The sequence below is a fragment of the Metarhizium acridum genome, assembly GCF_019434415.1.
Source record: "Metarhizium acridum strain ARSEF 324 chromosome Unknown scaffold_31, whole genome shotgun sequence".
In the NCBI taxonomy this organism is placed as follows: Eukaryota; Fungi; Ascomycota; class Sordariomycetes; order Hypocreales; family Clavicipitaceae; genus Metarhizium; species Metarhizium acridum.
In genome coordinates, this window is record NW_027094018.1 from 360,687 (window position 1) to 373,013 (window position 12,327).

General features: G+C 48.3%; 3 protein-coding genes across 3 annotated transcripts; 2 read left to right on the plus strand and 1 right to left on the minus strand.

Annotated features, from left to right (window-relative positions):
• Nucleotides 1-4,294: 4,294 nt before the first annotated feature.
• Nucleotides 4,295-5,750, plus strand: J3458_004957 (uncharacterized protein; the record flags this gene model as incomplete). Its single annotated transcript, XM_007810450.2, has 3 exons — nucleotides 4,295-4,626; nucleotides 4,699-4,708; nucleotides 4,779-5,750. 3 exons carry the CDS (start codon nucleotides 4,295-4,297, stop codon nucleotides 5,748-5,750), a joined length of 1,314 nt encoding a protein of 437 aa, XP_007808641.2.
• A 462-nt stretch (nucleotides 5,751-6,212) lies between these two features.
• J3458_004958 (uncharacterized protein) lies at nucleotides 6,213-6,901 on the minus strand (the record flags this gene model as incomplete). Its single annotated transcript, XM_007810451.2, has 3 exons — nucleotides 6,213-6,271; nucleotides 6,335-6,562; nucleotides 6,641-6,901. The coding sequence occupies 3 exons, from the start codon at nucleotides 6,899-6,901 to the stop codon at nucleotides 6,260-6,262; spliced, it is 501 nt and encodes a 166-aa protein (XP_007808642.1). The 3' UTR covers nucleotides 6,213-6,259.
• A 2,591-nt stretch (nucleotides 6,902-9,492) lies between these two features.
• Nucleotides 9,493-10,618, plus strand: J3458_004959 (uncharacterized protein). Its single transcript, XM_007810452.2, has one exon. The coding sequence runs from the start codon at nucleotides 9,524-9,526 to the stop codon at nucleotides 10,193-10,195; it is 672 nt and encodes a 223-aa protein (XP_007808643.2). The 5' UTR covers nucleotides 9,493-9,523; the 3' UTR covers nucleotides 10,196-10,618.
• Nucleotides 10,619-12,327: the final 1,709 nt, after the last annotated feature.

Sequence of the window (12,327 nt, forward strand, 5' to 3'; positions counted from 1 at the left end):
GGCGGATGCCTTGGCAGAGATTGATCAACCCTCTTCCTTTGCAGCACGCATGCCACCCATCCGTTCATCTCCTCTCATGAGATTTAATACGTCGACTGACTTGGGGTCGCTTGCCACATCAAACAACGCGCCCGGCAGTCCGCCAATGTTGACCGTTGAAGGGCCAACGGTTGAGCAAGTCCAGTCTTTGTCTGGTGTCACCTTGGAAGAGCCGCGGTACGATTCCCCGGGTGCCATTTATGAGAGATATGTAGCTGCTAGAAATGCGTGGTACGCTGCGCAACCTGCTGGCAGCATCAAGACCAACCAGCAATATCGCAAAGCGATGGGGCTCCCACAAAGATACGACAAGCGGAGTTACGAGTGGTGCTTGGACTACAAACAAATGTCGAAGCATCGCGTCACTGCGACAGGGTCCAGAGAATGGACGAAAGAGGAAATGATGGCGTATCTAGACTGGAGCAACCAGGAAGATGAGCGGATTGAAGCCCAGGTCGCTCGGGAGATGGGTGATCATCCTTTGGCTAACAAGAGAAGAGGAATGAAAGAAATATGGAAGAGAATAGAGGTAGACAGTAATGAGCAACAAGCTTTGCACTCAGCGAATAGCGCGACGGAGGATTGCATTGTTGTCAAGTTGTAGATTAAACTGGAGAGAGTAACTAGTTGAAATGATCTTCCAGCCGGGTCTTGCGGGTCTGTCCCAGCGCTAGAGGAGTGCTGACATAATTTGGGCACCTGGGTGCGCTAGTCTATTTGGGCACCCGGGTGCCCATGTATCAGTCGCCGTCTTCCGCCTATTATAGAGTCTGACCGTTATTGATACCCCTTGTCAACTCCATTCACATAGTTGTTTTTAGTTGAACACGATGCCATATCATTTGCAGACACCAGCCTGCGCCTTCCGTAAATAGCCTACATCGCTCGTATCTCTATCCTGCAAAATAAACGTAGGCCTCTCATCTCAAGGCTATTTTCTCCGCTGTAGCGTTCAACAGTTTTTTTACGCAATTAACAGAGGAGCCTTAAGTTCTTTTCTTGCTAAGCCTTGGGGGGGACTCTTGCTGTTTTTGCACTTGTAGACAGTGCAGCGGACTGTTCTTGTACCTAAAGTTTCAGACTCGGGGCTAAAAAACGTACGACTTCGTGCTCAAGGCTACTGACAGCCTCATTCACGCCTTTTCGAAGAAGGGGTGTGGACTGAAGATATGGGGGGTTAACACGTTACTCGGTACTGCATTGACGTTCTACCACGCAATACCACAGAATTCGACAAATAAGGAATGTTATAGAAATTCTAAGATAGGATACCTTGGAGACCTCTTAAATCTTAGAACCAAGCAGTGTCCACATATTATTCAACTCCAAATGCCGCCATTAGAGGCAAAAACCTGTAGTAAATGCCGTAAACTCCAGGGTCCGGCATCAAAGAAAGGTTATGTAGTTATTCGGCCCCTCGGCATTGTAGTTCCTTCCCATGACTGCATGCCGGTGTGGTCGTACAAGCATCTGCAAAATGCAAGTCAGCCATGAAGGCTACGGTGGTCGTGTCCTGGCCTGATTGGTGAAAAACATCACAGAACAAACACTGTTACTAGCAATTATGCCGCCACATGTTGACGAGGCCGGGATAGCTCTTCGGAAGTTGTCCGCGGCAGCTAGTCTCTCTGTCATGTCGGCAGGGAAAGCTTGTCTCGGTTTCAGCTCAAGCCAGCCGTTTTTCAACTCTAACCAATGTAATGGGTTTATTGATTGTTGGCTTTCTCACATTTGTGTGAGCTTGCGCCATGAGATGTGATGGGCATGCAATGAGATGTCATAATAAATCTGGCTATCAAGGTTCACTGACATATGAGCGGCCAAACAAGAAACGCAATACGGACAAGTCAGCACAAAGTAAACATATAAGACGGCAGAGTCCCTTGGACAAGATCTTCCTGATGAGATCATCCTCCTTTCGTCTTGGTATTGATAGCAGACATCTCGCCAACTATAGTGGCTTTTGTACATTCAACTGAAACCCAGCTCTTGACTTCTCATACAACTGATTCATTACAAAAGAAAGATGAAGAAATTCTTGGCCATCGTTGCAGTGTTACCTTGCATTTTAGCAATCAATTACCGGGATATCTGGCAGAAAGATCTCCCTGATGTAGCAATGGCGCCTATGGGATCTCATAGATTCTGCCCATTCGATATAACAGGCCGGGTGCGTTTATTACAAAGACACGCTTTTTTATGCTTAAAAGACTAAGCTAATAGATATGTTGATCAAATAGCCCGAATGTGAGGGCAAGGCATGTGATCGTGCCCATCCTTGTGACAGACCTTGCCACTGTCTTCTTGGGCCGGTTAGGACTCCCCATAATACCATCATTCCCAATATTCGGTACAAATGCTGATAAATCGCATAGGACCATCCTACCGGACATTGCAGAGCGCTTCCCGATGAGGCATGAGATGTTTTGTATCTAGCTCAGCGTTGATTGATTGGTAGGTAGGCAATTTGGATACTTCAGCCCGGGCACCAAACGCGCTTGATGAACCCAGCTGGTTTGGTAAAGCATTCCTGGCCTAATTTCCACAGTTCTATTTTAATATCTCCATTACCATCTTATAATGAGTGTCATGATCAGGTTGTCATTAAAGGGAGCATAATATGGTACTGCTTGGAGGCCCCGCAATGATAAGCCTACTGTTTACAGGGCAGATTAGTGTTTTACAAAAGTTAATTCTTGTTGGATTCCACCCCTTTGTGTAAAAGATTAAGAGCCAGTCTATTAGCAATAAGTTTGTCTGTCGCTTACCGGCGTAAGTAATCACGTCGTGAGATATCTCGCGAGGGTCTTCCAAAAGTAGCTGTCAGCCTAGAAGAAATGCCATCTTTTAGCCGGTACAACATGTCGTGATGTTGAATCCCAAAGATCAAATTCCAGCTTTGCTCCTGGAGGGAATAATGGCATATACTTCGATGACAAAATAAGGGTATGACAGGCCCGAGAAGAATTAGCAAGAGTCGTGGTCAGCCTGTCATCTACTGACTGATCTAAAACGCCATATAGAAGTGCTCTGGTCCAGAAAAAGCGTCAAGATATTCGGCAAAGATTGGTTAAGTAGGCCTCCTTTCATCCCCAAAGATAATTAGATATCTACATAAAGCAGCTGGCAGTTGGGGCCAAGAACTTTCATCTAACCTTGCGTAAATATGGCCGCCTAATTTCTTGCACGTCTGACTGCCATCATGAACCAGCCCATACACAAGGTTGGACATTGGTCATCTAAGATTGGCCCATTGCCATTGAGATGGCAACACAGGATACTGGAGGAACGCAGTTACACTACGCTTTTGTTGAGAAATAAATCTCATTTCGGCTTTACGCACCAGCCACGGCTCTTTTCAGGCAGAAAATGGGCACATGGTTTTCATATACGACTCTGCTCTCTGAGTTGTCGCGGGCAATGAGTTGTGAGAGCCTGATGCAACTGAAGATGTCATGGGAAGCTGTACCGACCAAGTCTGGAAGAGCTCCTCTTGTCCATCAGTCTGTCGGGAGCCCGGTAATTGTTCTAAATACTTTGCGGAATGCTGAGAACCTGGTTTATAAGCTTTTTTTGGTGAGAGGAGTTGTAAAAAGGTGAGAAGGCGAATCTCTGATTACAAGTGCATGATACTCACATTGGCCTTTGATTTGTCGCGGCGTTAGTATGCTTACCAACAGCACAGCACGTATGTCGAGCTTCCCCTTCAATCACCACCACCATTTGAATCAATCCTACTTTGACTAATAAGCCTATGTCCGAATCGTCGCTACAAACTTCAGCGGCAATATCGCGCGCGCCAGAGCCCACCGTGACTGGCCCATACGGTTATGAGCCTGCGACAGATAACAGCGCAAAAACTGTCGGTGGGACGTTGGTGGACTTGCAATAATATTGATCGCGACCCGGTGGGTTCTGAGTACTTGGAAGAGTCGTGTCTGAGACGAAAGGTATTCACTGCATATCAGAGGCAGGGAAGTATCGACGTACCGAGCAAATGGGAGTTCTGTGGTGGTCTGCATTCACTCGATTGCCATCATGTCAGACGGTGCAAGGACTAGGGTTTGACCCAACACACCAAGATATATACAGAGTCTGGTACATATGTAGACAGCAATGCACATAAACCCCGCCACAGCCTCGTCGCGGAGCACCCACTTAGCCAATGCAATGAATAACTCTTACCACAACTCCCACCCTGCTCGCTGGGCTCTCTCATATTGTACGACGGGCAAGAGGAGCTGGACAAACTCGTATGGACAAAAATGAGGAGGACTCTGATGCAGCGGTGAAACAATTGCAGCTCAAGGACACCTGCCGCAAGGTGGAAGAACTCGCAGAAGAAAAATTCGGAACATCAGCAGCCTCGATATCACCATTGATCCTCGGCGGTTTCAACATACTCTACAGAATACGCCTGTCTCAAACTACACCCGATATCATGGTTCGACTCCCATGCCCGAGTCTTGTTCAGTTCCCAGAAGAAAAGACGGCTCAAGAAGCTGCCACAGCCGCTCTTATTTCCCAAAACACAAAGCTTCCCGCCCCAAAAGTTCATTTCTACGGCCATGATTCTCCCGTCGGCCCGTATGTCATCCTATGTTGAGAATCGAGGCAGCATGTCAGCGAGGTTACCTAGACCGAGCTAAGATCCATCAGCGCCTCACGTGTTGGATCCGAACGTTGCGCCGTCTACCTTAGAAACTATCCGGTACCAAGTGGCTCATTGTCTTCTACAGCTTTCACGGCTCACCTTTCCTCGGATTGGCTCCGTCATTGAGGACGAGAAAGGCATTTATGAAGTTGCTCGCCGGCCAATTACCCATAATATGACGGACATGGTTCGCCTTGCCAACATTCCCCGCGCGATTCTCCCACCACGGCACAAGACATACGAGACTGCCGACGCATGGTATACGGCCTTGGCCGAGATGCACATTGGGCAACTCATATTTCAGCACAACGACGTCGTCAACTCAGAGGACGACTGTCGAAACAAGTATGTGGCTCGACAAATATTTCGCAGGCTAGCAAAACAAGGCAAGCTCTCTACCTTTGGTTTTCAACAAGACAGCTGGTCGGCTCAGTCATCCAAGATTCTACCCTCTACCTTGTGTCCCGCTCCTCCTGGCACACACTCTTTCCAGCTTTGGGGCGATGATTTTCGAGCCGGCAACATTCTCCTGACTGAATCAGATGATATTGCCGCCCTTATTGACTGGGAATTCACCTACGCTGCGCCGACACAGTTCATTCTAGATCCGCCTTGGTGGCTCCTCATTGAAGCCGCCGAGATGTGGTCCGCTGGAATGGACGACTGGGTCAACACGTACGGCGTGCGTTTGAAGACTTGGCTGGTGGCGTTGGAAAAAGCAGAAGCAAACACAACAGAGTCGAGCCATTGGCCGCAGCCACTGTCCAGGTATATGCGGGAAAGCTGGGAGACGGGTCGCTTTTTCCTAAGCTACGCGGCCAGGAAGAGTTGGGCGTTTGACGCCATGTACTGGAAATTTCTGGACGAGCGATTCTTTGGCGCTCGTGGAGACGATATTGTAAAGAGTGGCTTGTGGAAAACAAGAGTCCACTTGCTAAATGACATGGAGAGGGAGGCTATGGAACCGTTTGTAGAGAGGAAGATGGAAGAAAGGCGTATTGTAGACTGGGATCCTAAAGAAGCGAAACAGCGATATTCCGAGCTTCTATTCGATTGAGAACAGATTAGATAGGCAGGTTTCTTGATTTACACCAGAACTTCTGATTGCATGCTACTCAAGCATCTATAACACATATCACGTTATTAGAGGCCAAAACACACTTGTCTAAAACCGAGAGATTGTTCTTCCATATGGTAGCATGCTCCAATATAATGTGGTAAGATTCCGTACGTATACTGACTTTTCGAATATCAAAAAGCGAATTTGGCAGAAACAATGGTAGTTTGTTTATTTTTTACATTACGAACTACCAAGCATCACAACGCTACGGTCTGGATCCACAAGCCAAAAATGTGAAAAGCAACAGCAAATGGTAAACAGGTAAATTAACTCTCTAAATAATTTGACCAGCGGTTCTGCATTTGCACACAGTGTGCCGGGAAAACTGCCACAGCAGAAAACCTGCACCGAACCCCGTCCCTTGTTGGCAAATACCATCTTCGCCTGTACCGTCACCCCGTCACCTTTTAGCCCCCAGTGACTAGCACGCTCTTACTGGCATGCTATTAATTCCAGTCCTATTGATCACTGTTAGTAGGCACATCCCACACGGTTCCCGCCATTCTGGTCGTTATACGTACCGGTATGAGCCCCTTGAAGTTGCAGAGCGGAGTGAGCAGCTTGGAGGATTGAGTGACGATCCCTCCGCGATTATACTTGCTAACGTTGTTATGAAGGCAGGCCCACATCCTGCATGCCGCTTCATTACCGCTGGTTGGGCTGTCAAAGGTCTTGATGAGGTCTCGAGTGCAGGTGCGCCAGTCTTCAACTTCCTGCCAACTCGGCTTAGGCGCGGTGTGCGGATCCCACTGTGGATGAGGTTAGTCGTGTTCATTTTCGGGACAGATGAGAAAGATTCAGCTCGCGTATCGGGTTGCTCAACGTACCGGCCAGGCGATAACGGGAAGGCAAACTGGGGTGATGATGTTGGAGAGGGCGGCGATGCCGCCGCCACGGTGGTACTTGTCGGCGTTTTTGTGAAGGCACTCCCAGAAAACGCACGAGGTCTTGTCTCCGGCGGCGCCGCGGTTGTAAGCGGATATCAAATCGTTGGTGCAGCCCTCCCAGTCTGCCTTCTCTTCCGGGGAGATAACCGAAGCAGCGCTGGCCGTTGCCAACAGAGCGGTCAGGAATCCAAAGACCTTCATGGCTGTTTGTTTTGTCACGAAGAAACAAAGGCTAGTGTTGGAATAGTAGGTATGAGTGTATATTGGCTTGATTCAAGGTTTGTCTTTGCCTGGAGAGGGATAAAAGAGAAGGACATGATGGGCTTTAAATACGTTTTCAAGGGCTCGAGCCTTCAGGTGAGCTTTCGTTTCTCACGCTTTCGGAGATGAAGCCGACGGCGAGAGAGCCGCCTCTGGCCGACGTCTCTTTGTGATGACTGTGGCATGAGTGTTTCTGACAGGGTGGCTTGCAGAAAGGCCTCGACGTCACGAAGCGTAGAACCCAATGGTCGGGCTCTTTCCGTTATTGTGTCATGTATGGCACGTATTCTGCATGCATGTCTTGATGAATGCTAGATGACTCGTGCCGTCGTTTGGATGTGTTATCTCTCAATGGGAGACTCATTCTGCGTGATGGGTGAGGTGACGCCCTGCAGACCCTCCTTTGGAGTCCTTTCTCGATTCTCAATATCAAGGTCTTTGTAGCGTTCCAGTTCCTCTCGAACGATGCCGTAACCTGACTTCTCTTCAAATAATACAGCTTACAGCTAGTACTCGTTTAATAGATGAAGCCCCTTCGGAGAAGACTACAACAGTAGTTGGATGTTTGGTTAAAAGAGGACCTGCATGCCCCGTAAAAGCCCGAATGCCGCGCACTGCAGTAGGATGTAGTTGGGTATCTGTGGGTAAGGAAAACAACACATCTTGCTATAATATAAACTCGCCGTGATTGGCTCCTGGTCAGTGCAACCCTGATTCTTAGTATGACTCTGACATTATGCGTTCGATGTCCTGACTCGACAGGTGGTATGCATCCAGTGTCGCATGTACAAGAAGCAAAGTAACCAAGTTCGTGCATTCTTGAGGCTCGGGAAGACGTACAGTCTGGGGCAAAATATACTTACGTACTAGGCATACACCGATATATCATAACAGAGAGCCATAGCTAGATACCAGGTCTCGTCGAATACCTCTTACCTCCCCTTTTGCGGAGTAGAGAAAGGCTGTAGTCATGAAGTGGGTGCTCAACAGCTTGCTTTTCAGATGGGTTGCAAATGCCTTGCCAAGAAACTACTCAGCCAGCCCTTTTTTGCTCAAGCGAGTAGCCTACTGCAAACCTGATTCAATCCCGGCCTGGACGAATCGTCAAGCGGCCATTGTCACAAGTCAAAACTAACTTACAACGGGGGGTGGGAAGCCATTGCGATACAGCATTTTCCTTATTGGGGGGAAAGGTTTAAACATCGTTTTAAAAAAGCCATTGCGGCTACGTCAATGCAGCACTGCATGTTACATCAACCGGTGCTACCTGGCCTTCATTTCCGTTTATGCAGGGTCATGACCTTGCTGCGTCATTTCATGACGGGGAGGGAAATAACTGGCCGTGCTCTGTGTAACATAAGCAGTCCAACCAACCATACTGTATTCGTTCTCGAGCAAACTAGCCAAGTCCTCTTCCACAAGCGCACGTCGTCAAAATATCTGCTACCACGTGTCTACTTATCCAGGGCGAGAGGAAGAGGTAATGGAGCGGGTACCTCTGCCAAGAAGCGGCGGTGATGTAGATTGATGCGGAGAGGCAATACCGGGAACGGAGTAGACTTATGTGTCTTGTCAGACTGTCATGCGCTCACACAGGCTAGGACCGCCCTGGCCTGTCGTTCAAGACAACTGGTCGGTCAGGCCTGGCTCATCTTCCACGGAGCCCAAGACGGGCCAAGCCGGTCAGGGGTCGCACCTACCCTATTTCCATTTACGGATTGCCAGTCCGTACTCCGTAATTGTCTCTAAATTGTCCCTGAGCGATACTGACTCGAGAGATTGGGTTGAAGTTGGTGATGTGGAGAAATACAAGCCGAGGGGGCAATGACGCAGACAATGACATGGTTACAAATTTGCTTGTGCAACTGTTGTTGGATCTCAACTGTTCCTTGATTTCTCGCCTTGCTCTTTAACGGTTTAGTTTCCATTTAATTATCGACGCGTCCCGCTGTATCATGCGGTCTTGATTGCAGAGAATTCTATATCTACACTTCACAAGCAATAGGAATAGAATAATAGATAATCATTCGCGGACTATAGAAATTCGAGATTTCCCTTCTTGTCGTTTTTTTTCATGTTTCTTCATTAGTTAGCTAGTGGATAGAATCCATGTATAACCACTCCTAGTATTGAAACTCTAGCAATTGAGATGAGCCATCTCTTTTCCAATGTCAGGGCCGCTTCGATTCAACAGATCTCGTAGATGACATTTAACATATGCTACCAAGTCTAAGTAAAGTATTTGAAGGTTATATAGGATAGTGTTTGCGCTGCAAAGCCGAAGCCGTAATGCCCAAGTTCCCCATCCACTATTGCATATAACCACGCAAATAACACTCGTCACATAACGTGAGAACCAAGGTCAATTTGGAAGTGAGGATCCCCAGAATTCGGATGGGCAGTTCCAATCCCGATCTGCGACAAGCTGGATCTGAGTTGCAAATCTGCCGGTGACACATGTATCCCGTCATTTGCGCCCGCATCATCTGCGTCATTCACCGTTTTCCATGATGTCATCCATAGCCATACGTCGCTACTTAAGAAACACGCACCCGCGCTCTAATGAAAGTAATAAGCCTCAATACTTTTCCATTATTGCCCAAAATCAATTTCATCATGTCATTCTCCAACACTTCTACCGGCGACAAGCCCGCCGACCCGTACACCAAGGCGAACAAGGAGGACCCCGATGTGCGCACCAAGGTTGTAGACCTGGGAAAGTTCATCACAAACTGCAAGTATGGCATGATGACTACGCGATCAGCCGGCTCCAGCCGCTTGGTCTCCCGCTGCATGGCCTTGGCGGGAACAGAGAACAACGGAGTCGACTTGATCTTCCACACCAACACCGAGTCGGGCAAGACGGACGACGTCGCCGGCGACCCGGACGTCAACATGGCTTTCCTCAATGCCACGGGCGAATGGGCCTCGGTCTCGGGCCACGCGTCCATCATTACCGACCGCGATGCCGTCAAGAAGTACTACAGCCCTACTCTCAAGGCGTGGCTCGGCGACTTGGGCGACGGGGTCCATGATGCGTCCGAAAATGATCCCCGGATTGGCATCGTCAAGGTGACGGCTGAGACTGCTACCTATGCTCTGTCGGGCAAGGGCCAGATTATGCAGGCCGTTGAAATTGCCCAGAGTGCATTGAGAGGCAAGCCTGCCGAGGTGAATAGTCTGAGACACATATCGGAAGAGGAATTCAAGGCGTGGCGGGTGCACCAAAGCTAGGAAACCGAATATATTCGCCGTCTATAGCCAATATGGAGTTTTTTCCACGTCGCAAACGGGACGTAAAAAATCGTTGGTACATGTATAGCTAATACGGCAATGTAGTTGTTATTGACAGGATAAGAGAACCTTTGGCTGATTGATGCCGTTAAGCGTGGTACTTATTAGATGGTGTCAGTCAGCTGAACAGAGCAACGTGCACGTTGAATGTCGTGCTGTTTACCAAATTTTCCTCATCACTTTGCCTAGGATGGTCTGTGAAAGGGCGTTTCAGACGTCTCCCCCAAACTACAACAAACACAATACAAACAATGCGTCGATGAGTATACCTATCTTACATAGCAAGACCCACCTACACATTACATACGATTAGAGTAACTCTAGTATCTAACTACCTTGTACTATTATTTACGTTCTTTGCGGTCATCTTGAACCTTCTTATAATTTTCCCGTTATTTGAGATTTCTTAGCCTTTCCTTGTTAAAGATTTTCAATCCCTTTGAAACGAGTACCCAACGTGGTGACCTTGGCTCAGTTGCGTCAGCGCCATGACAAAAATGGATGAGACAGACATGCTTGGATAGTAGTAATTCGAAATGTTTATTTTGATTGAAAGTATTAGGCTCAAAGTGTGAATACTAAGAGTACCTGTCGCGGATTCAGATAGGCGTCTTCCATCCACCAATTGACCGGCTGGCCATCTTATGTCATTGGCAGTCAAAGTAAATTGTATATTCTGAGCTCTTCAGAGTTCCTTGTTAAAGAGTGATTGGAGCTCTGCCTTTAGTCATCTACTTTAGCTGCCACAGCTTGTTCAAAGCCCTCTTCCCACAATTTTGGGAGCTGCTTCAGGTCAAGAACCAGCGGCGAGTTTGGGAAGAATGTGATCCTCACACACGAATAGCCAGGCATTTCAAGACTTCACCCACGATTCCGCGGCAGAACGATGCAGAGGCCATCTCTGTGTAGGCGAAGATGATGCCTGACTGCAGTTTGAATCGAGTCCCCCTAATCCCACAATCTGTGTCTTAACTGCTCTGCAGCACATTGCGTTGGGCAGCAAGAGGAAATTTATTTGCGTCTTGAGCGGCTGATTCGAATAATCGAGGTCTGTTGTGGAATAAAATGTTCCGAGCCATGGCAAATACGGGATTGGTAGCAGCAAGAAAGGCACATCACGCCAAGCTTGATCCAAGTCCAGAAAAGGGGGAAACGTCTGGTCGGGTGGCCATCTCAGCTAATTGATGATGCTCCGTCCTTTTTAAATCAAGTCTGGTGGGAAAGTCTCTGAATGCAGTTTTTCCGTCATGATGTTACAAGGAAGGAACCACCGTGCAGGTGCCAAGATGCAGGTGCCAAAATCAAGATGCAAAGCAAGTGCCGAGGCGTTGCCAACGAACCAGCTGCGCATGTGCAGGGCCAACATTGAAACTTGCCACGTTCAAAACGTCAACATACTCGACACACTCTCGCGATCGGTATTAGACATTTTACAAATACAAGCCAGGTTTCCATGTTTGAATGCTCAAGAGGCTTTTTTGGCTATATATACGTCTCATTCGCCTACGATACCATCTCCCCGGACTCCCAATGCCACTATCCCACAAATCTTCGTGGCAGCATTGGGGGCGATAACGATCAGGTTCATCGCCTAATCCAGCAAGGCACCAATGTCCAGGCCGTCAATCCAAACACAAATGCAACGGCATTGCATGTAGCCAGCTCTCGGGAAGAGAACAACGCTCGTCTTGTAAAAATCCTTCCAGATGCCGGTGCTGATTCTTCCGTCGCCGACGTCAAGAACGAAACACCAATATTAGATGCAGTCAAATCCGGGAATGTCGAGGCCGTCAAATATTGATTGCTGCAGGCTCTGCTATACCTGTCAGAGGTTATAATGACAATACGCTTTTGCACTGGGCAGCTGGGGGAGGTCACCAAGACATCACAAAGCTTTTATTGGACGCAGGCTCAGATGCGAAGGTCGTTAATGCGGAGGGAGAAACAACCCTTTACTGCCGCGAGGCGAGGAGCCGGCTCTGCGATTCTAAAGCTCCTCCTGGAGGCGGGGGCGGACATCAAAGCGAGCACGAAAGCCGCGCAAACGCCTCTGCTAATCGCTGGAGGGTATG